This window comes from Pezoporus flaviventris, unplaced genomic scaffold, assembly GCF_033815535.1.
Source record: "Pezoporus flaviventris isolate CSIRO_AGI_PZ_B2104156 unplaced genomic scaffold, CSIRO_AGI_Pfla_v1 ptg000001l, whole genome shotgun sequence".
Lineage (NCBI taxonomy): Eukaryota > Metazoa > Chordata > Aves > Psittaciformes > Psittacidae > Pezoporus > Pezoporus flaviventris.
The window spans coordinates 56110722-56133931 of NW_026892549.1; the positions used below are offsets into that span (position 1 = coordinate 56110722).

The 23210-nt window shown below is 43.9% G+C and overlaps 1 protein-coding gene across 1 annotated transcript; it reads left to right on the top strand.

Moving 5' to 3' along the window:
* MCM3AP (minichromosome maintenance complex component 3 associated protein) lies at positions 1-22358 on the top strand. Its single transcript, XM_061458836.1, has 26 exons — positions 1-109; positions 949-1096; positions 2065-2261; positions 3154-3293; positions 3781-3978; positions 4197-4465; positions 5004-5166; positions 5716-5876; positions 7443-7687; positions 8912-9102; positions 10040-10140; positions 11137-11268; positions 11837-11950; positions 12448-12600; positions 13516-13713; positions 14016-14084; positions 14851-14985; positions 15382-15535; positions 15986-16244; positions 16601-16698; positions 17760-18150; positions 18293-18550; positions 19287-19416; positions 20337-20543; positions 21163-21313; positions 21796-22358. The coding sequence occupies exons 3-26, from the start codon at positions 2117-2119 to the stop codon at positions 21952-21954; spliced, it is 4221 nt and encodes a 1406-aa protein (XP_061314820.1). The 5' UTR covers positions 1-109; positions 949-1096; positions 2065-2116; the 3' UTR covers positions 21955-22358.
* Positions 22359-23210: the final 852 nt, after the last annotated feature.

Genomic DNA, 23210 nt, shown 5'->3' on the forward strand with positions numbered 1-23210 from the left:
ACGATCTTTGTGGGTGTAAGAAAACCCAGTTTCAAATGCCTTGCTGCCCACTTCAGAGCCTAGCCTGGCATGTGGGCTTCCTGAGAACTGAAGTAAAGAGACCTCTGGAGTGAGTGTCTGGGGTGTTGAGCTTGCTGTGTGGCGTATCAACAATTGCATACTACTTGAACCAAAAAGAGAACAGACTACAGAGAACTGAGTTCAGCAGTGGAAAACCTGAATTGGAATTAGGGCAAGAGGAGATGTCAAGTTGTCAAGTGCTTCCTATTCCTTAGCTTTGTAAGGGCTGCATGTGTGCTTTGGAGATCCTAGCCTGGGCTTAGGCTTCATCTGGCAGCAGATGAATGGTTCGCCACAGCTTTGACCAACCACAGACTTGCCTTCGAACAGTGAATAGCTGCGGAGTTGTCTTCCTGAGAATGAGCATTTTGAAGCAGCAGCTGTAGGGGTGCCTGTTTGCCTTTGAAGGTATAACTCTTGAGAAGTCACACCAGCCTCAGCCTAAGCTTGGGTATGTGAAATAAATGCTTAACGTGCTTCAGCCGGAGCACTGGGAATTGTGATTTATTGTAAGTGAAATGGATTTCATATCCCATACAGAATTATGGCTTGTGGATTATATACCAGCCCTGAAAGGACTTGAATTCGGACAATGGTCAGACTTCATCTGCTGACCAATTATTGGTATTGCTAAGTGATGGTTTACTGAAAAATGCTTCTTATAGAACAGTGAAGCTGACTAGCAACTGGTAGACTTACTCAGTACCGCTTCAAGTTGTCCTGGAAGTTTTGCATACGTGTCCAAAACTGACTCTTAGTTTTATTTTCTAATAGTTTTGTTTTGATATTTTGTTTTCTGAAGCAAACTGTTAAACAGCACCACCATGGGGGAAAAAGTTGTTGTTTAAAGTGGCAAGTACCCGGCTTCATGTTTATATGTCACTTCAGGTCCAGCAAAAAGAGAGTTTTCATCCAAGGAGAAGAAAGCAGGTGAAGATGAAGGAAGGCAAAGCAGTGAAGAGCAAACCTATCAGCATTCCCCTCTTCGAAAACCTTTAATAAGATCTTCTGGCAGCGGTGTGATACCTGGTAGAAGGTATGTTTGCTCCTCTGGGAGCCATCTGGCAGGAAATGGGGTGAACAGGGGAAAATGATGATCTGTGTGTGCCAAATAGTCATATTCTTATCAGGGAGTGTGCTTCCCTTGTCTTTTCTGGTTTGTCTGAATTACAAGGTCACAAATCTTAGACTTGGTCAGAAGGATACTTCTGACTGCATTTTAAGTTTGGATCGTTTTCTTGTCTCACTTCAAGTGGATGGTCTTTGTAGAGGAATCTTCCTGGTTTGTGTCAATTGCTGAAAGGACAGGGTTGTCATCTTTCTGTGGCACCTTAATGGTGTGCCCAGTTTGGTATATATACCAGGCTATACCTATTTGGTACAGGTAATCATGTAACTATAAAATCAGTAATATCTTGTGAAGGAGCGAATGCTCCTTGATTTACAAAGTATGTTTGTATCTGGGCGCTGTAAAATCTTTTCATAATCTCTGTTTCTATAGGAAACACTTGGTGACATGGTTAATGGTGGACTTGGCAGTCCTGGGCTAATGGTTGAACTTGATATAAAGGTCTTTTCCAACCTGGTTGATTTTGTGATTCTCTTTCTTCACACCAAGCAGCAGGCTAGCTCCTGGTTTAAAATGCAATCTGATGTGCCATGGTGATTCAAAAAATGCTGCAGCAGCCACCTGGTTTTATCCACTCTTAAGAGACCTTCAGTAATACCAAACTTTGTTGTACAAAGTTTGATGCTTTCACCACAGTCCGGAATGCTTGGCAGTGTTGTCAAGGCAATGCTGAGGATTTAAGAGGATTAAATCCTTGTGCTGGTGTTAGCTTGTAACAACCTTGGTATTTCAATACATACTTGCTTACTTGATACATCGTCTTGTGAATAAAATATTCTTCTGAACAGAGATGTTGATGTCCTAAAGAAAAAGTGAACTGATTAAGGCTGGGGCATGCATTAATAGATTACTGATGATATATCTTCTGGTTTTAGTTCTCCAGCAAAGAAGTCTGGTCTTCGAAAGGCACTGCAGTTTGAAGCAGAAATGTTTGATTCTACTTCTGAAGGGCAGAGCTCAGAGGCCTTGGGAGCTTCTCTGTCGTCTCTTAGTAACCTGGTAGGATTAGTGGCTGAGACATCTGAAGAGAGATACCGTCTTTTGGACCAAAGGGACAAAATCATGCGACAAGGTAATCACACAAGTTAATGAGTGTAATATCTGCTTTTCTACTCTAAACAAACAAAGTGTTTGGTATCTGCTGTGGTACTATGGAAATGGCTTTAAAGAGAGTAACATGGAGCAGTCTAAAATACCCTTCTGTTGTACATATATATACATTAATTTCTTGCAAAACATGCAAAAACCTGGTTTACTTATTGCACATGGTTATTTCTTGTGGAAAGTGAATAGCAGACTGTTCATCTGTGAAGGAGGCTGTGTGGGGAGATCTGCACCCCTGCAGGCTCGCTGAAGAAAGCTATGCAAGACTGTGTTTCTCTAAATTCAAACTACTGATTATTTCAAGAGATGGCACTTTGTTTAACAGAGTGCCGGGTTGTAAACCCTTCCATCCTCCTCTTGCCATTTCAAAGCTGACCCTGCTCTTAATGTCTTATTTTTAATATCCACAAACAAATTTCTCACCTGCTTCATGTGGGATTATGAAATTACCAGTGCTTAGTTAGGACACAAAACATAGGGTATCTTTTAGAGGTTTCAGTCTTCTCAATCTCGATATCCAGGTGGGACTGTAGGAGAAACTGACCCAGATGAATGGGACAGGTCCCAGCATGGGAGAACCCCATCCTTGTGTGTTTCTGACCCACTCCAAGTTGTGGGGCATAGCCCTGCCCTAAACATAAGTAGGCTGGGAATCTCTAGAGACCTTTTCCCACCAGCTCTTTCTGTAACTGTTTCTCCAGCAATGTATTACTTGACCAGCATACAGATCCCAGCTGTGGGGCATCTGGCATGCTTAGGCCAGTGTTGACACATCAGGATAAAAGCTCATTATGAAAACAAACTAATGTTTGTTTGTGTTTCCTTAGTGTTCATTCGATTTTATTTTTCTCTTTTTTTAGCCCGAATCAAAAGGACTGATCTTGGCAAAGCAAAAACTGTTATTGGTACTTGCCCAGACATGTGTCCTGAAAAGGAGCGCTACATGAGGGAGACAAGAAACCAGCTCAGCATCTTCGAGTTGCTTCTAGGATCTGACAAGGTATGAGCCCTCTGCATGTGGGCGTTTGTTGTTCCTAGGTCATCTTGCTGCTTAGGTAAAGCTGTCAGTATTGTTTAGCTCCATTACAAGGGTTAATTATGGTGGAAAAATTCTGTAGGTCATTTCAATAACTTCTCTCAATTCCCAGCTTTAAAAGAAGGAGGCTAGAAAATTGCTTTTTTCACTGTCACGGCTTTTACTTAGCTACAGGTCAGCTTTTAGAGGTATAGTTCTAAAACTGTAGGGCAGCAGTTTATGTTGTCTTGAAGATTATGAGACTGAGTCAACACTTAGGATCCTGTCATAAAAGAAAATGTATTTGCTATTGTAGCAGAATGGACATGAACTGCTAGTGTAAACAGTGGAAAAGCCCCTTTAATAATCTGCTCCTTATTAAAGTAAAGGCGTGGATGGGATGAAATCCTCTATACTCCTGAGAAGTTGAACATACTCCTTGGGCTTTGATTATTTTCTCCATATGCTGCAGGTAGATCATGCAGCAGCAATCAAGGAATATAGCAGGTCTTCAGCAGATCAGGAGGAGCCTTTGCCCCATGAACTGAGACCCTCTGAGGTGTTGAGCATGACCATGGACTATTTAGTGACAAACATTATGGATCAAGGAGAAGGAAACTACCGAGAATGGTATGACTTTGTCTGGAACAGAACTCGTGGAATAAGAAAGGTAAATGCTGGTGGATGGAGGTGTTTGCTAAGAGAAAACAAAAGATCATGTAATGCTGTAAAAAGTGTAGCAAAAAGCAGTAGTAATTTAAATGTTTTGAATTGCAAAGTGACTCGGAGAATGGTTGAAATGTGTTTTCCAAAGGTAGTGCCAGTTGACTATGCTCTTCAGCTGTAGTTTAAAGACACATGCAGTGTGTTTTGTATCATTCTGGCTAGGATATAACCCAGCAACATCTCTGCAACCCGCTGATGGTGTCTCTGATTGAGAAGTGCACTCGCTTTCACATCCATTGTGCTCACCACTTGTGTGAAGAGCCCATGTCCTCCTTTGATGCCAAAATCAACAATGAGAACATGACTAAATGCCTGCAGAGCTTGAAGGAGATGTATCAGGACCTGGCTAACAAGGGGGTTTACTGCAAGAGTGAAGCAGAGTTCAGAGGCTATAATGTCTTGCTGAATCTCAACAAGGGGGATATTCTCAGGTGGGAGCAACAGATATCACTTGTTTTCTCTCTTTGCTTTGGGAAGAATTGTGATTAGGATTAAGTCCTGAGAAATTGTAATGGAAGCAAATAATCTTAGTTGAAGAGGGTATTTTTGCCATAGAAAGTGTACTGTAGTAATGTTTTATTTGATGTTTCCAATAGGTCCTTTTAAGAAGTTTCACTGCTTTATCTGCAGTAGAACCAAGGAAAAGGGAAAAACCATTTCATGGGCAGAGGCATACTTTGCTCTTCTGGTCAACCTCTTGCCTGCCTTCCTCCCTAGCCAATGGAGTGATGTACCTATATAATAACCTGCTGATGATGCAGGTATCATTAGAAGGTTAATGATCAGGAAATGATACTGCAAGTTTAATTCACAGCCATTTGGTTTGGGCAGGATTTGCCTGTCTTGCTTATAGTTCCTTATTTTAATTCCCTTTTGTTTCAGGTTGCTATTGAATTGTGACTGTTACTATTGAATTGTGATTGTTGCTATTGAAGCAAAAGGGTTGTCTCTGTTTTTTTGTCTCCACAGAGAAGTACAGCAGTTTCATCCAGAGGTTAGAAACTCTCCTGAAGTTAGATTTGCTGTTCAAGCTTTTGCTGCATTGAATAGCAACAACTTTGTGAGGTTCTTCAAGTTAGTGCAAGCAGCTTCCTATCTGAATGCCTGTCTCTTACACTGTTACTTCAACCAGGTGAGAAAAAGGCAGATATATGTTTTCTTAAGTGTTTATAAGAAAAAACAGTCTGGGATTTTGGGGAGGAAATCTCAGCAGAAAACTTGGTAGATATTTAGCCTTACAAATAATCTTATTCTTGCTTCTTCAGAAGCATTTAAAAACATATCAAGAGTGTTCAGCCGTAATAGAAAAGGCAGATACTAAAATGCTGTTCTTGACATTTTTTCTCCATAACTGTGTACAGATACACAGTATTTTCCCTGAAAATAATTAGGAAGCAGAGAAGTGAGGCTTTTGCAGAGAAAGCATGAACCTGCAGTTTCAGATGCCTTGGCAAGCTTTTTCTTCTGTACAAGAGTCACAAAGGGATATGCTCAAAATGTGCATCATTATAAAGGAGCAGAAACTAGAAAGCAAATTAAATCTGTGTATTTGTTTGTGTGGCTATTTAACAAAGTACTGATTTCTTTTAAACATGATTTTTATACTTATAGTTACACTTGATAGTAAATTTGGGGTTCTCTAACTTGGTAGTTACAAGGCTTTTTCTTTTCCTTCCCCCAGATTCGTAAAGATGCTCTCAAATCTCTCAACATTGCCTACACTGTGAGCACCCAAAGATGTACAGTGTTTCCCTTGGATCACTTGGTCCGCATGCTCCTGTTCAAAGACTGTGAAGAAGCAACTGATTTTATAAGTTACTATGGCCTGAGTGTATCTGATGGGTAAGTGTAAGGGGAAGGGCTCTGAGCCTCAGTGGAGTAAAACCAGTGTTAGGTGAAGCATTAATGTAGATAAGCTGCTCCTGCTTGTTTTTGACCAGGCAAAGTAAAGAAGAGGCGAAGAATAAGGGCTAGGCTCTGTAAGCAAAAGCACAGGGACAGTGATGCGTACAGATTTTAGTAATCTGTTTGTTATTGTAATTATGAAAATGTCTTTAATTTTACATCTTTCCATCAAGAAATGGGGTTTGTATCCCTGTGACTAGCATGACTTCCCATGATAGCTTTTTTGCACGTGTACATTTACCAGTCTTTACTTGGTTTGATGAGGTGACAAGGGATTTCAAGACACCAAAATTCCTTCAGCCTTCTGGAAGGTTGAATCTGGAACTCTGTCTCCACTGGATTCCAGGGTCTTTCTCCCTAGATTGTGGATAACCCTGCAGAAAAAATAAATAGTTTCAGGTTCTTATCTTGCAGCTGAATTGTAGGAAATAAATGAGGATACAGTTCTGCCTTTCAGGAAACTGGTGTTATTGTGATGTATGTAGTGCAGGATGAAGGAGAACAGTGCAAACTCAGTTTTTCTGAGGATGTTGGAAGCCAACAGTTTGCAGATAAGAATATCTTCCATAGAAATATGTACAATGTAAAATGTGCCCCTGCAGACTGCCAGTCTCAGAAGACTGAAGAAGACAAAAGCACATGAGCATGCCAGCTAGTGTTCTATTTCCTGTTAACATTCTGGTTTGAAAGAATGAATTCACTAGACTACAGATTCCAAAAATTAGAAGATGATTGTACCTTTTAAAATTACTTCTGTAGATAGCCCTGGCATCTATGATGTGGGCTGTATCTATCCTGAGAATGATCACGGACTGGAGCACTTCCATACAAAGACAGGCTGAGAACATTGGGGCTGTTCAGCCTGGAGAAGAGAAGCTGCGTGGAGACCTCAGAGCAGCCTTCCAGTATCTGATGGGGGCTACAAGGATGCAGAGAGGGACTCTTCATCAGGGACTGTAGCGATAGGACAAGGGGTGGTGGGTTCAAACTGAAACAGGGGAAGTTCAGGTTGGATATAAGGAAGAAGTTGTTTACTGTGAGGGTGGTGAGGCACTGGCACAGGGTGCCCAGAGAAGCTGTGAATGCTCCATCCCTGGCAGTGTTCAGGGCCAGGTTGGACAGGACCTTGGGCAACATGGTCTAGTGTGAGGTGCCCCTTCCCATTATAGGGGATTGGAACTAGATGATCTTAAGGTCTTTTCCAAACCAAACTATACTAGGATTCTATGTAATCTAGGTAAAACTATAATACAGTGAATAAAGGTTAAAAGGAGAAAGACACAGAACAGTCTACGAGGGTGCCCAGGAACATTAGTACGGGAGGATAGGTGTGAGGACAGTGCTCTCTGCCTTCCCTGTTCTGGTTCCAGCTAAAGACTGAGATCTAGGCTACAAGAAGCAAGCCAGAGTGCCCAGTGCCTGGCTCACTTTGCCCCCACTAACTGAAAACCTATAGCTTACTGGAGCTTTGAGGATGTACTCCTGGTTTTTATATTTCCCTAGGGCTTACGTGGAGCTGAATCGCTCAGCTTTCTTGGAGCCAGATGGATTACCCAAACCACGGAAATCCATGTTTGTCAGCCAGAAGCTAACTGTCTTGGTTGGGGAAGTTGTAAATGGTGGCCCATTGCCTGTGGTACCTCACCATGTGCCTGTGTCCAGCTTCAACGGGCAGAACAAGTACATTGGTGGAAGCACCTCTGTGGATCAAGCTAGTACTAGCCAAAAATGCAGCGTTGAAGCAACAGGTAAGAGCAGACATGCAGTTTTAGATACTGCTCAGGAGCATACTTCTGTGTTGGCTCTGTGAGAAGTCCTGTTTTACAAAGCGGGAACTGTTCTTTACTCATGGGTTGAAATTGCACGGAAATTTGGATGTAATGGGAGCATGCTTTCATTTAAATGTACTTCGGTATCTAAAAGCTAAGAAGCAACCTGATTAATAAAACATATTCCCTAATACAGGAAACACACTAAGGGAAATGAGCACAATTTTGCCAGCTTGGGTGATAAGCAGTAGCAGTCATTTTTCTCCTCAGTAGCTGGTGCAGTGCTGTGTTTTTTACTTTCAGCCTGGGAACAGCACTGATAACACTGATGTTTTTAGTTGTTGCTCAGTAATGTTTCCTCTGACCAACGACTTCCTGAGTCTCATGCTCTGCCAGGGAGGAGGGGAAGCCGTGAGGGAACAGAGACAGGACACCTGACCCAAACTAACCAAAAGGGTAGTCTGTACCACAGCATGTCATTCATGCCCAGGATATAAACTGGGGGGAGTTACCTGGAAGGGCTAGATCTCTGCTCGGGTCAGCACGTGGTGAGCGGCTCTATTCTCTCTCCTTGTTATTTCCCTCACCATTATTATTACTGGTGGTAGCAGCAGTGGTTTGTGTTACACCTTAGTTACTGGACTGTTCTTACCTCAACCCGTGGGAGTTACATTCTTTTGATTCTCCTCCCCATCCCTCTGGGAGCGGGGCGGGGGTGGGGGGGTTCTGAGTTACTGGCTGGGCGTAAACCACGACAGTGAAATAACCAGGTATTGGTCTCCTTCAGACAGCCAACTTTCCTCTTCAGTTTGCAGGTTTTGTATTGCAGCTGTTCACAGCGTGTGTATAAAATCATGTTGGTTTTCAGGTTTGCTGAACATAGGGGTTTTTTGGTTGAAAGTACAGCTCTTCTATATGTTCAAGAGGGGGTGTAGGTGCTAGGTGTATTTGACTTAAAACAGTTGTTTTATTAGGAATGTATTTAATGTGCACTAAAAATGTTAATGCTTTATATAAAATAGCCATAAATATAAATTAGTTTCTATGATGTAACTGTATATTTAACTTCAAGGCAGCAAGCCTCTGTTATGTGCTTGTTTTATGATGAGGTTTATCAGAGAAGCCAGCTTTTGAAGATAATACTTTTGCTTCTACTTGTGACTAACGTGGCTTCCTTAATTTTTCTCCTCCCCCCATCCCAAGAAGGAAGAATGGAAAGCAAAGGTGTGGATTTAGATGTTGCAGCAGTAAGAGTCCAGCCTCCAGCTCATCTTCTGCCCTCGCTGTTACCTCGTCAGCTTGTGCCAGTGCTGCCTCCTCCACAGACCATCTCCCAACCTCCTGGACAACCTGAGCCTCTCTCTTCAAAGCCTCAGCCTGCCTACACAGACACAGTAAGGAAATCTAAATCCATCATGAAGTATGAGGGAAAGATCTGTGAAAATAATTAAAGATAACTCAGTTCTTAGGTTGTTTTAGTTCTCCAGAATCTGCATGTGTTATGTGTAGAATCAAAAGGAGATGCTCCCTGCTTCAGTGCTTTGGATACCTTGAGAACTTGTTTCCTTGAGCTATTCTGAAAAGAGAAGGTCTTGAATGATTTCATGTGCAACCCTGACACAGGATAAACAGTCTCATATGATCAGCACTTACCTGAGAAACCTCTAAGGAGAGAACCAGAAAGTGATAGTAGAAAGTGATTATCTTTGACTTAGTAGGTAAACTTTGCTTTAGTGAACAACACTGAGCTGTTTCTTAATGACACGTTTCATATATGAGACATGACAAAGTTTCTCCTGGTGGGTCTGTGACTATTGATGTTAGATCTTGAACATGTACCCTGTGTATCTGTGCTATTCCTCTTTTTCTAGCTTCCACACGTTTAGATACGTACTAATGCTGAACCCATCTCAGAGTCTCTCATTGCTTTGTAAGCTAGCGCTGCCTATTCTACCTAAACATGGCTGCATATCAGTGAAGGTTAGACCTGGTCATTTGGAATTAAATCAGCTAGAATGAGAAAAACTCAAGAAAAGAGGATTCCCTCTCAAAATTCACTTTTAGCTACTGTTTCCTGTCTTGACTTGTCCATATTTATTACAGAAAGCTGCTCCTGTTTCTGGTCTGCTACTAGCCTTTTAGGTAGTCTTAAATTTCCAGGCTGTATGTTTGATGAAGTTAGCTTATTTTGTAAGTAGAAATACAGATAATATTGCCAATTCCAGTCAATTAAACAAGGCTGAAAAGCCTTATTCCCAGTTCACATCTGTGCCCAGGCCATCCTGAGCAGGGCTGCATCTTGCTTCAGCTACTTCCTCTGCTGTGTTGTAGGACATCGCAGAAGTGGTGGATGTGCTGTTGCAGGAGGTCCTCAATGGAGAGTGCAGCGAAGTCAGCAGAGCAGGAGTGGCTTATGTGACTGCTGCCATCTGGTAAGGAACATTTATTGCTGCTACTCCTGGCATCAGTCATTAGAGCTGCAATTTGCCATAGCAGCACCATGTGTGAAGATCATAAGACTTAAGGCAAGGTCTGTAGTGGAGACAGCCATACTGATACAGTTGAGGGAAGAGCAGACCTTTCTTCAGATGCCTGCCACCTCCCTGTTACACACCAGCTAGGATAATGGAAGGCTTACTGCAGACCTCTACACCTTGCCTTGCATGATGCTCACAACACTGCTGCAAGGAATGTGTTTTGTGGGAGGGAAGGGGCCTAAAGAGGGAAAAGGAGTAAGTCCAGATCCGTCTGCTTCTCTGCTTCATATAACGTATCCTCTCCAAGGCCATTGGTAGTTGTAGATGTGAGATTGTAACCAAAACAGTGTTATTAATGCCCCAGTGTTTGGACTATTGCTGAACAGCAGAGGGGCAAGGCCTTCCTTGTTTCCCACTCTGCAGGCCTGTGAGTAGGCTGGAGGTGCGGCAGAGGCTGGTAGGAGACACAGCAGGCACAGCTGACCCAGACTAAAGTCCATACAATGTGATGTCATGGTCAGCAATAAAACTGGGTTTGAGGAAGAAAGTAGATTTTCTGGTTTCCAGGGTGGCCCCCGACCTGAAACTGTCAGGGACGCCTCACACTAGACCATGTTGCCCAAGGTCCTGTCCAACCTGGCTGTGAACACTGCCAGGGATGGGGCATTTACAACTTCTCTGGGCACCGTGTGCCAGCGCCTCACCACCCTCACAGTAAAGAACTTGTTCCTTATATCTAACCTGAGCTTCCACTGTTTCAGTTTGAACCCATCACCCCTTGCCCCATCACTACAGTCCTTGATGAAGAGCTCCTCTCTGCATCCTTGTAGCCCCCTTCAGATATTGGAAGCTGCTCTGAGGTCTCCACACAGCTTCTCTTCTCCAGGCTGAATATAGGGCTTTGAATGAAAATTTTTTGGCTTTGAAAAGAGACTTGCTCTTCCTGCACAGCACCTCGGAGGCTGCTGTAGAGGAGCTCGTGACTGAAGTGACGGGGGAGATCGTCAGACAAGTGGCTGGAAGCGTGCTTAATGCAGAAAGGGAGCGTGTCAAAGAGGAAAGGCGCAGAGTAGAGGAAGAGAGGTGAGTGGCTGCTTTTGCTGTACGTGGTGGGCTCAATTCATCCTTAGGCAGCATTAACAATAGCTGGTGCCAACCTGAGGCCTTGCCCAAGGGCTCAGCCCCTGTGTTTTTCTGCCATACCAACAGCACTCAGTTTGTCTCACGCTGGGACTGTGCAGGCAGGCTGCCCCTTCCACACGTTCAGATGTGCTAGCTCGTATTTTGGGGACGTCAGAGCCAGTATGAAAATCGTGGCTCGGGGTTTTGGGAACTTTAATACCCACAGAGCTTCCAGAGAGGGAGATGGATCCCAGCTCTGCTGTATGCAGGAACTTTTCCTTCCGAGTGAGCTACTTGTCTTTAACTTACTGTGGTAAGTATAAAATCACCCTGTTGTTATGTGTAGTTTTGAAGGAAAACTGGCTTCATGGAAAGCTGTTTAAAGAGAGAAACCAGCTGGTGGCAACTCAAGTTGTATGTGAATTAACTGTCTGACACTGTGTGTAGCACTTGTGTAACTAAGGAGCAGGTTTGCAAGCGTAAAACTTCAGTCTTGCCACTGGTGTAAATGTTTTCTCTGTCCTTCCAGGAAAAAGCAGGAAAAAGAAAAGTTAATAAAGCAGTTGAGCCAGTTGGTGGGGATGGAGTTAATGGAAGAAGTAATAAAGGAGAGTGTTCAAGAAGCTTCAACCGATGAGTTAAAGTAGGTACAACATACTGTATGGTGTACTTTCCTGTAGGATGCTTTCCAAAGGGTAAGGATTTCTCAGGGAGTGGTAGGATTCCTGCTTGGATTTCTTTGAGGTCATCTTCACTAAGCTACTTGAGAAGGAAAGTGTAGTTGATCGTACAGCAAGTGCCAGTTTGCAGTCATGCTGTCAGGCAGTAGTGGTCCTCCAGGGTGAAGGGGACAGAGGATTGTTTAGGGCAAGGCTGCCATGTGTGCTTTTTCTTCATCCGACTCCCTTATGGCTCAGCTGTGGTCTCTCTTGTAGACCCTTCGGTATAAGCTTGTGATCAGTGTAAAACTTGAATGACTTCCAATTGATCACAAGTCTTATTCAGAAGAGCTGTAGAATACAAGTATGGAAAATCCCGTTCCTTTGCTAAATGTGAAGGTCTTCCCTTCAGCTAATTGTATGGGCATTTGCTGCAGTCTCCACCTCACTAGATGTCTTGGGTTATTTCATTTTGAACTAGGTGTGCCTTAGAAAGAGACCGGCAAGCCCGTATTGTTCGCTGTTCAGAAGAAGTCTGTGGTCATGTCATGGGGCTCTTTCTGGAGGATGAGATCTTCCAGATTGCTAAGGAAACCCTTCAGGAGCTCCAGTGTTTCTGCAAGTACTTACAACGGTGAGTTACCACCCTGTAATAAAACTGCTTTTCTCAGGAGCATAAGTTACTACATGTGAGGGGGGGAACACACCTCTCGGAGTCAGCTTGGTAGGAGATTTCAGCTTCATTTTATTCAGAGACTTGTAATAATTCCTCCTTATATTATTTCTGTTGGACATTTCTTTTTCTGGATATGTGGTAAGGGTTATGGGGTTGTTGTGGTGTTCCAAGGCAGATATTTATTCTGTACTGCCCCAGTACAGTCAGGTTGAGGTGCATTTCCGGTGGTATCTGTCACCGTTAAAAAGGAAGGAGCAGAGTAGTCCCTTTTCTGTGGAGCACCTCCCCTTGTAGAGTTTTTTGTCCTAAAATTGAGTTCATGTGTCTCTTTAGGACACGTGTTAATAGCCTTCAGTGCTCCTTTTGTCTGGATGGGTTTTTTGAATGGGGCACAAGGCCACCCCTTTTCGTAGCTGCACGTGTACAGCTGGCAGTTCTGGTCCTGTGTGTGTTCCATTTGAGCTTTGTCTTTGCTGCTGTGTGCAGAAATACAGCCTGAATCCACTGCAGCATCCACATGCACCACCTCACACTGTCCCCTGGGCAGACTGACGTGGGTGTTTGAGAGCCCAGTCCAGTTTGAAGACCAAAGATGAGAAACACAGAATCACATAATGGTTTGGGTTGGAAGGAACCTCAAAGCTCATCCAGCTTCAACCTGTCCTGCAACGAGCAGGGACACCTTCCACTAGAGCAGGTTGCTCAAAGCCCCATCCAACCTGGCCTTGAACACTGCCAGGAATGGGGCAGCCACAGGTTCTCTGAGCACCCTGTGCCAGTGCCTCAGCTCCCTCATAGAGAAGATTTGTTTCCGTGACAGAACCCCTTTGGTCTGCAGAAGAGTTTAGTATTGTGAACTATTCTCTTCCAAAGGTGGAGGGAGGCAGTGGCAGCTCGAACGAAGTTGAAACGTCAAATGAGGGCATTTCCAGCTGCTCCCTGCTGCACTGATCCAGAAAACAAGCTGAAAGCACTGTCCCCCAGTGCAGAGTGGCCTGTAGCCATGGAGAGCTTGTGCAAGAGGATTGTAAACCTGGGGAATGGAGGAAAGCTGGGAGTCTCATGCACAAGGTAAGGATACTTCGAGTGACAGCAGCTGGCAGTCTAGTTGGTTTTTGGAAGGTAAGTCCCAAAGAAGCCCTCTTCTTCCATTGCAAATGTTAATGGTTTTACAAAACTTAGTTCTTAAACAGCCACCAGAAGACACTTTGGGCACAAGTGCCTTGACAAAGACTGAAAACATACCTAAATCCTTTTATTAGCCACCACTTTTTAAAGTGTCTGCAGTTCTTCTCAGGTCTTAGTGTTCCTTAAAATTGGTTAAAGTACCTGCTTTACACCAAAAATTACAGTCAGGTATCATTTGTTTGCAGATTGAATTGGATGAGAAACAAGACAGCGCATGAAATTAAAGTTCAGCACTTCTACCAGCAGTTGTTAAGGTATGTTGGTGTTTGATCCTTGTTTTCTGTGTAAGTAAACTGTAACGGAACTGTCAGAAGGTCAGTAAGGAATGGTAAATCATACTGGAGTGTCCACTGGCATTAAGCTATCTGGTCCTATTGCCATGGGTGTAAATTTAAGGGGCTGGTAGATATTACGGTTTTTTTGTACCTGGGTAGGATGGAATATAAGAGGAGAGGAGTAAATGAGCTGTTTAGCAGCCTGGCAGTGCAGCAGGTGAGCTGCTTTCTCAGCTCATCATGCATTCTGGTGGTCTGTGTGGTTACTGGGGAAGTGTATTGAAGCAGTGTGGAAGTGGAGCATTTCATATGTGGTCCACAATCCCCAAACTAAGGCTTGTGTATCAGATTTAGCGGCTGCAGTTCTTGAAGGCATCTGGTCTGTGGTGCAATAGATGGGCAATACATCTAAGGAATTGGCTCTGATTTTGGAGGGTTTGAACTGGACAGTAGGTACTTCCAGTATTGCAAGATACAGTAAAGAACTCAGGTTAGATGTAAGGATGCGCTCAAACAGGTTGCCCAAAGAAGTGGTAAATGCCCCATCCCTGGCAGTGTTCAAGGCCAGGTTGAACAGGGCTTGGAAGAACTTGGTCTAGTGGAAGGTGTCCCTGCCCATTACATGGGGTTAGAACTGAATGATCTGAAGGTCCTTTCCAACCCAAACCATTCTATGATGAAAAACATTCCCAGGTGTGAATGAGCAATAAAGGAGTGTCTTTTCACTAGTTTCTCTCTTTTTAAGTGATTTAGCTTGGACTCCCCTGGATCTTGTCTCATTAATCACTGAACATACTCCACTTCAACAAGAGCAGGTTTTTTGGAAGGTGGTACTGGTTTTGCCAAATGATGATGAATATGTGGAGGATGATCCCAGCAGGTGAGTAGAAGAAGCAGGTTGCTGGTCCCTTTCTCAAACAAGGCAGTCACACAGAGAACAGTAGTAGTATACAGTCCTTGATGTGTTCTTCTTATTACCCTGTACCATGTGAAATTTCCAGGTGGTGGTGTTTTGGTTTGTATTGTTTTTCTCCAGAGTGCTCTAAAGGAACATAGCTCTAACTTTTTGCAGTGGTCTGGATCTTCTCTTGACATTGTTCACTGAATCCCTTTTGTTCATACTGAAAACAGAACCCCTTGAGATACATAGCAATATAGGCAATTTCAAGACATTTAATAGCTATTTAGTAAAATCCAAGCAATATGAAGTTTGGGGTCATGATAGATCATGGTGTTGGAGGGGTGTTTGGTGCTTAAACTCTTTCTTGTTTGCCAGGGTATTGGTGGATTGGTTGAAAACCAAGTTTGTGGGAGACAAAAGCTGGGAGAAAAACGCTTCAAGTACAGAAGGCAGAATTCAAACACTGACGTTATTTAGCACGCCTGCCATGCAAGGGAGCAGAAGTATTAAAGTCAGTGTGTGTGTTAAGGTGAGAACAATTTCCTGATACCTAACAGTCTGTAAAAGCAAGATGTGCTCTTTTCCAGTAGCTTTTGCGTAGAAGCTTTTCATCCTGTCCTGTCAGATGGAAGGAGATAATGCTGGAGGGGTGGGATTCTTGAAAAACTCTGAAAACAGATGGATTTTTCTTTTCCTTGTTTCCAGTCAACTGAGTAAATACCTACCTAAACACACTACATAGTTAGAACCTCTGTCAGCTGCATTCTTAATGCCAAAGCAGGTGCTGAAGTTCACTTTTGTGCTTACCTGCATCTATTTGACACATCTGTGTTTGTCCCACAGCTTATTGTCTTAGGATTCCTAAAGCTCCTGGTAATGAATGTCAAACCTGAATGCTAGTGATAATAAACTGCAGATTTTGGTATGAAAATACCTTTGTTTAGCTACCTTATTGTTACCATCCTTGTTACTTGTATAGGTGGCCTGTGGCACGCTCTCTAACTCTGAGCTTGATGCAGCTGAGATGCAAAAAGACTTGCTTGGAACCAGTGGTCTCATCCTTCTCCTGCCACCTAAAGTTAGGAGTGAAGATGTTTCAGAAGATGATGTTTACTGGCTTTCAGCTTTGCTGCAGTTGAAACAGTTGCTTCAGGCCAAACCTTTCCACCCAATAGTTCCACTCGTTGTTCTAGTCCCTGGTCAGGGAGATGAGGCCGTAGAGAAAGAAGTAGAAGAAGGTATGTAATTATTTCTGTGTCTTGTAAAAACGCAATGTGAATGTGTCCTGGGTTGAGCTGTAGCAGTTATTTTTCTCTTATGTTTACGCCTGCCTCAAGTAGAATTATTACAGTCTCTTCAGTATATCATCTAGTAAAGGGGGAAAGCTTTGCAAGAAATTCTGAGGCCTTAAGAACTGATCAATATGGAAATAGATGAACTTCGTTTTGGCTTCCAGTTTTCCTTTGCACAGAGTATTTGATCCTGGGTGTTTGTGGGCAAGGAAGGAGGAGAGAAGTGATGCTGTGAATTTAGGCAGTGTGTGGTCAGAGGTGTGTTCTTCTTTGTATATTTGACAGGGTTTCTTCTTTTTAAGGTCTGATGCTGCAGGACTTAATTTCAGCCCAGCTTATTTCAGACTACACCGTTGTTGAGCTCCCAGGTTCTATCAATGACTTACAAGGCACCACAAGGGTAAGAACACCAGCTCATATAAAGAGATAGTTGGTTAATCATGGGTAAGAACACCAGCTCATATAAAGAGATAGTTGGTTAATCATTAACCTCTCAATTGCTAATGCCTTAGAAGGAATGATTATGTTCTCAGTAGCTTAAATTGCTCTCAGTTCTAAAATACGAAGGACCCTTTCTATCTCTTCTGGCTGCTGTGAGTTCACCAGTATTTTTCCATCTGGGTGGATGGGACTAAGGGATGCCCCTGTCCTCTCATATATGTGAAGGATTGTATGTATCTCTCCCTGAGAGCCTCCAGACACCAGCTTCTCCCCTTGTCCTTCAGTTTGGTGTGTGCTTGGCAGTAGTGGCCTGGAGAAGACTCAAAAGCCCATGGTGGAAAATGATACTAAAGTATAAAACAGTTTTTTGTGGATGGTTTGGAAAGGTGGGAGAGGGTAATGGCCAAGAGCAGCCAAAGCAGCCCCAGCCCTGTATTCCCTTCTTAAGGCATCTGAAGAAGGTGCCTAAGAGAGAAAGTGAGAACAAGCCAAGCCCAGAGTGATTCCCCCCACAAATGCTCACAGCTTGCATCTCTCTGGAGTTAGAGGACTGCCAGGATCAGATACGGCTTCTTTGGATATAGTCCAAATCCTCCCAGATAAGTTTTTGACATCCCCAGCATCTTGCAGCAGGGAATTCCAGTGCACTTGGGGTGAGCAGCCTCTTTCTTTTCCTGACCCTGCTGCACATGAATTTAGTTTGCGACCGCCAAGTTGGAGAATTACTGTTGCAAATCCTGGGATAATGAGAATCTTTTTGTTTGTATTTTGCTGCATAGTATCTTGAATAGTGTTACATGGGCAGTGTTCAAGGCAATGTTGGATGGGGCTGAGAGCAACCTGCTCTAGTGGAAGGTGTCTCTGCCTGTGGCAGGGGGTTGGAACTGGATGAGCTTTAAGTTCCCTTCCAACCCAAACTATTCCATGATTCTATGTCAAACTTAGGGTAGCAGGATTGAATCCTTTGTGTCCTGATTACTACAGAGCAGTTTCCAACCACCCATGTTTTGTGTGTTGTAGATCTCCGCGGCTGTGGGCTGGCTGGTTTCCCAGTGCCCCGAGTCCCTTGAGCTCTGCAGTCAGACCCTTCAGGAGTACATTGAGGATGGGATTGATGATGAATTTGGCAAGCGCTTCTACCATGACTGGAAGGAGAGGCGGTTGGCTGGCCTGCCATCTCAGGAGCCTGGGGTCATCATAGAGCTGTACAACAGCGTGCTGCAGTTCCTTTCCGATGTGGCATCCTCAGAGCACCTTTGTGACTTGTCTTGGCCTGTTACTGAGTTTTCAGAGCCTGGGGGTAACAAGCAGTTGCCCCACCTGCAGTGGAACACGACTGATCACCTGGCCTGGCTGAAGAAGGCTGTGCTGTCCTTCCAGATCCCATACCTAGATCTGCCTCCATTAGGTGGTACGTACTTCATGCTGCAGTATCCTTCTCTCAGGTGTGCCTGTGCTGTGTTGAATTACCAGCTTGTAGGGTAGGTAGTTTGGATTAGTCACAGATTCTTGCCGTTTACTTGGTTGGTTGGTTTGATTTGCTTTTTCCATAGCTCCTTGGCATCCTGTTTGCCACATGATTTTCCAGTATGTGTCTCAGATTGCAAGTTCTACCCATACCCAACCACTGATCCAGTCTCAAGTGGAGAATCTGCTGAGCAAAACTTACCAGAAGTGGAAAAACAGAACATCTGGGAACTCTGATGAAGATGGACCTTCTGTTGATGAGGTCCCTTGGGATGATATCTTGTTAGCCTGTATTGATCATAAACTGAGAGACTGGAAACCACCCAAACTGCGTATTAATCCAGGTATTGTATGTCCTTCTACAACATGGATGGTACTCCCTGCACAAGAGTGTTTAATAACTTGACAGTGGTGCCTTTATGTGTGGCAGGGAGAGAGCTGTGACCTTCCTCTGCTTACTGCACTGTCTTCTCTTTAGAATGTGTGTTTAGTGTTATGATTTGACTTGAGCCTGTGATTAAGGAACTCTGTCTCTCTATGGTCAGAGTCTTTCAACCCAGTAGGAGAGGGTTTATATTCAACCTAAGGCCAAGAATTGGTCCTTCGGAAGTCAGGTAAGCTCAGGTCAGCTGAGCTGGCAGCCACCACTCTTAATGAGCACTTCCGTGGGTTAATGAAGGTTGTCTTGGGTTTGTTTGCTTTCAGTTTCAAGTGTGTGGGTTGGCTTTATTTTGGTGCCCTGTTTGGCTTAACTGTAGGGAGGTTCTTTAAATGAAATCACTACTTAACCTTGAAGTGAACTTTAACCTTACTTAACCTTAGAGTGAACACGGCACTTGGATGCACTGGATTTTTTTTTGTGAAGATAAAGCAGCATTTTACAGTCTGTCCCAGGAATCTGGTATCTGTTGGAACAATAAATCAGCTCAAGAAAACTCCTTTTTACACACAGATAGCAACTTAAGGCTGCTTGAAAGTGAACACACAAGTATTTCTTCAGATTGGCTTAGCACTGAGTTTCTCTTCTGAGGGGGGGAAGTCTGTTCTAATATTCAATGTTGGCTTTGGGTTTATTGACAGAAGCAGTAAGTGAAGATGGTCAGATTCGCGTGTACTTCTTCAAGGAGCACTTAAAGAATTTCACTCTCCCTTTTTCATGGGAACAAGCCAGGCTGCGCACGCAGGAGGAGATCCGGCAGAGCCACACAAGGTGAGGAGCATTCAGCTCTCCCTTGTGCCATTAACCAGGGAGGCTGATGGGGGCCTTTGCAATGAACATAGAGTGCCCTCGCAGTGCTGAAAACCAGCCTATGGCATCCCCCCAGGATGTGCTTTGTGCATCTTGAAATGATGTCCAAGGGTGTGCTGAAACAGAGGAGTAAATAGAGTTTATTTCTACAGGGTTACTCAGCTCTCAAAGAAATGGATTACTTGAAGAGTGTTTAAAGTGTTCAAAGTGGAGAAATCCTGCCAAAGAAAACACTGCTGAGGCTTTGGAATTATAGCCTTGTAGTCTAAGCACACAAAGTGTGGAGGGAAAAACAGTACGATGTTGGGAAAGAGCATAGGAATGAATCATGAGCGTGTGCCCTTACAGCCTGGACCTGACAGCTCAGTTACATGTTAGATGGTTTGCAGATTTACTCTTTGGTAATTACATGTTAAATTTTGCAGCATTTTGAGTTCAAAAGGAAGTTTTGTCCCCAACTTGTGGGAAGACATGAGGAAAAATCCCACTGCTGAGAGAAAATGCTAGTTGGGGGCAGGCTGCCTTAGAGCTGTGTGGCATTCAAGCATTTTATGATCTCAGGAGTCTAGCTCACTTCCTTAGCCTTGTTCAGAGAGAAGCCAGGCTCTCTTTCCTGTTGGAAGCTCAGGTGCTGCTCTGCTGTGTAGCAGAGATATTGGGTAGATACTTTGGGGTGAATCTCAGCCCCCTGTCAGGTTCTTCTTAAATCCCCCACACCGGAGGTGGTACGTTGGACCCTGGCACAAGGGAATTATGTTGTCACATGATCAGTTCTTACTTCCTGTTATTTCCAAACTTCAGTCTAATGGGGAAAAGAAAAAATCAACACACTGATACCAATTTCTGTGCTTTTGTTTGGTTTTGTGGTGTTTTCCCCTTAGGTCAAGGGTAAAGTCTCCCATCTCTTTTAAGAAACCATACAGCTTCTCTATGATGCTGGGTCAATATGGTTCTGGCGTGAGCATGCTGTCGGGGCAAGAAAAGAGTGTTCCCAGTATAGATGAATTCACAGGCACTGCCTCAGCCCAGGTGCTTCTCCCACAGCGTTTGTTGGCACAGTTGCAACAGGAGAAGATGGAAAGCAGAAGGTAAGTTCCTAGAGCAGCGTCATTTCAGCTCCAGCCAGGGTTGTAATCAAGTCTTAAGTTGTAATAGGAAGCTGAAGTCAACAGTGCTAGGAAACAGCCTTAGACTGAGTCCAGTTTCACCTAATTTGATCAAGCACGTCAGTGCCGTGCAGTTCCCTGCTAGCTTCTCCTTGCACCACAGGAATAGTCCAGGAAAATGGAAACTGTGGTCAGTGAAGCCGCCAAACCTAAAGCAGTGCAGCGTGTACAGCAGTCTGTGTCCTGCAGTATCACAGATGCCTGTAAACTCCACCTTTGGATGTCAGTTTGGTGCCTGTAGCAATGCAGATCACAAAGCTGAAGAACTAAAGCTTTTGAGGTTGGCCCAAGGGTTTCTTGTCTTTTCTGCCTTCCCCATCAGTTGGGTGTCTTCAGGATGTGTGGGTCCTTTCTGTACCACAACCTTTTATAGGTGGGTATTCATCATAGCAGTTGGGTATGTCTGACTGTGTTGGAAATGACTGTGAACATCAGATCCTTCTTGCAGATACTTCTGAACCCAGAACTGTTGGTTAACACACTGGTTACAAGAACAAAACCAGGCTGAAATTTGACTGGTGCTCTGCATCTTTCTGTCCAGGTTTGAGGAACAGTTGCACCAATATCTAGCTGAGGACATCAAGCCCCTTGGTGATTTCTTAGGTCTTCCTCTCTACCTGCCCCAGTCTCTGGTCTCCACCCCAAATGTCACCTGTCCATTGAGGAAGAGTCCTGTGGCATCTGCTCAAGAGGTAAGAAAGGGTGGTGCTGAGATTTAGCTATAGTTCTAAGGAGTGCAGGTGCCAAAACTACTGTAGTTACAAAACCTGTAGTGGGAATTGTGTTGGCCTGCTGTGTTGGGTAGACTTGGGAAATAAAGAACTAAAAAAGAACACCTTGGAAATCACTTCTTTCTAGGGAGGAATGCTTTCTGTAGATCTGGAATAAGAATTCTTCACAGGTATTAGTGTTTGCTGCTGGCAATCATAACGTTGTCCTTTGTGGTGCTTCATTTTAACTTAGGGAAAATCACTGCTGTGTGTCAGCTTCCCCCAGTTAAAGGAAGGCTGGGAACAGGAATAGAATGTGTTATTTTTGCTTCACCTCCTCAGGGGTGAGAAGTGCTGACCTCCATGGTTGTTCTGAACAATGGGGGAACAGCCACTGAGCTGAGTTCTTTGTTGGTACTGGGTAGTGTTTCTTTCTTAGTCTCATTTCTCTTCCTTCTGCCCAGGCTGGGAATCCAGAGGGTCACAAGCCTTTGGTGGAGGAGCTGAAGCCCACGCTGTCAGACAGACTGAAACACTTGCAGCGGCTCCTCAGAGCAAACAAGGAGGGTGAAGTTGCCTCTGAGCTTCACTTATCTGCTCTGTTGGACATGGTGGATACTTGAGAAGAGCAAACATGTGCAGACCAAGAGACTCAGTAACAGAATCCAGGTCTGGGTGACTGAACAGACAAGCTCCTGTGTTTGTCCTTCTGGGAGAAGAACACAGCACACGTGGGTCTTGGGTCCTTCTCATGTGGCTGCCTTGCACTGAGCTGGCATGCTGTGGCTCATGTCACCTTCTGGCTCACTGCTGAGCTTTGGCTGGTCTGGCACTCCTCTTCTGCTTCACAGGCATGGAGAGGAGGCAAAAGCTTTTCTTGGAAGGCCTTAAATTGACACTTAGTGGTGATCTCTTGTTGCCAGCTCTCATTGTGGGTAAACTTCAACTATAAGGTAGCAGGAGCCTCTGGGAGCATCAGAGGCAAATGCTCTCCATAGACACAGTCCCTGAGTTCTTGTCCCATCTTGGTGCTCCTTGCAGCAGCACTGTGGTTTGATGGTCGCTGGTTTGATACACAGAGATGTCAATACTGTCATTCTCAAGTCAGTGCAACACTGCAGCTGTATTTTGTACTTAGTGATGCTCAGTGCAAATCCAGAAGGGCTTTTATGTGCTGTTGGGCAAAAGTTTGATTGTATTGAATACTTAAAGCATTAAAACCAGCTGAGTTGCTTATTGTACAGATGAGTTGTCATGCTGAAAGTGGGACACTTCAATAAACACCTATGGAGAACTGACTTTGCTTGTTTTGGAAGAGCAGATCACCTGCATTCTCCATTAAAAATCTGGGGCTTTGGAAGCTGAACACCTTTGGTTTTATTTGATATTGATTCCTAGTAAACAGTATGAAGACTTCATGTCTGTAGTATTCCTGTGCCAGTCATGTGTTTTTATTATTACAATATGAGAGGTTTCTCAGACAAACCCCTGGCTGGTGAAATACAAATAACCACAGCTTTGGCAGTAGCACTGATTTTCTGCCCTGCCAGAGACCAGTTGTCTGATTTGCTTCTAATTTCATTTGACATCTCAGTAGTCCACATCTGTAATCTGCCTTCCAAGAAAGTAATGTTATAGTTGTTTTTCTTTTAATAGCATTTGTCTTATTTGTCTTTATCCTAGAATAGCAACAGTAGATCAATATGAAGTTGAAATTTTGCTTTGAGACTGTTCATACTCCATGATACTTGTGTTGGCTGAGTTGTGTTAACTTTGGTGACATGCAAAGTGGAACCAGAGTGATGCTCTTGGCTGTGTTTGACCCCAGTACTGCTGCTGCTGTTCTGAATTAAAGCTCTAAAAACCCTGACAGCATTTG

Excerpts from the sequence above, each read along its gene's own strand:
- MCM3AP (XM_061458836.1), top strand. The coding sequence starts at position 2,117 with ATGTTTGATTCTACTTCTGAAGGGCAGAGCTCAGAGGCCTTGGGAGCT. Across the intron at positions 7,688-8,911 it reads ATGCAGCGTTGAAGCAACAG|AAGGAAGAATGGAAAGCAAA; the intron begins GTAAGAGCAGAC and ends CCCCATCCCAAG. Across the intron at positions 18,551-19,286 it reads CAAACTGCGTATTAATCCAG|AAGCAGTAAGTGAAGATGGT; the intron begins GTATTGTATGTC and ends GTTTATTGACAG.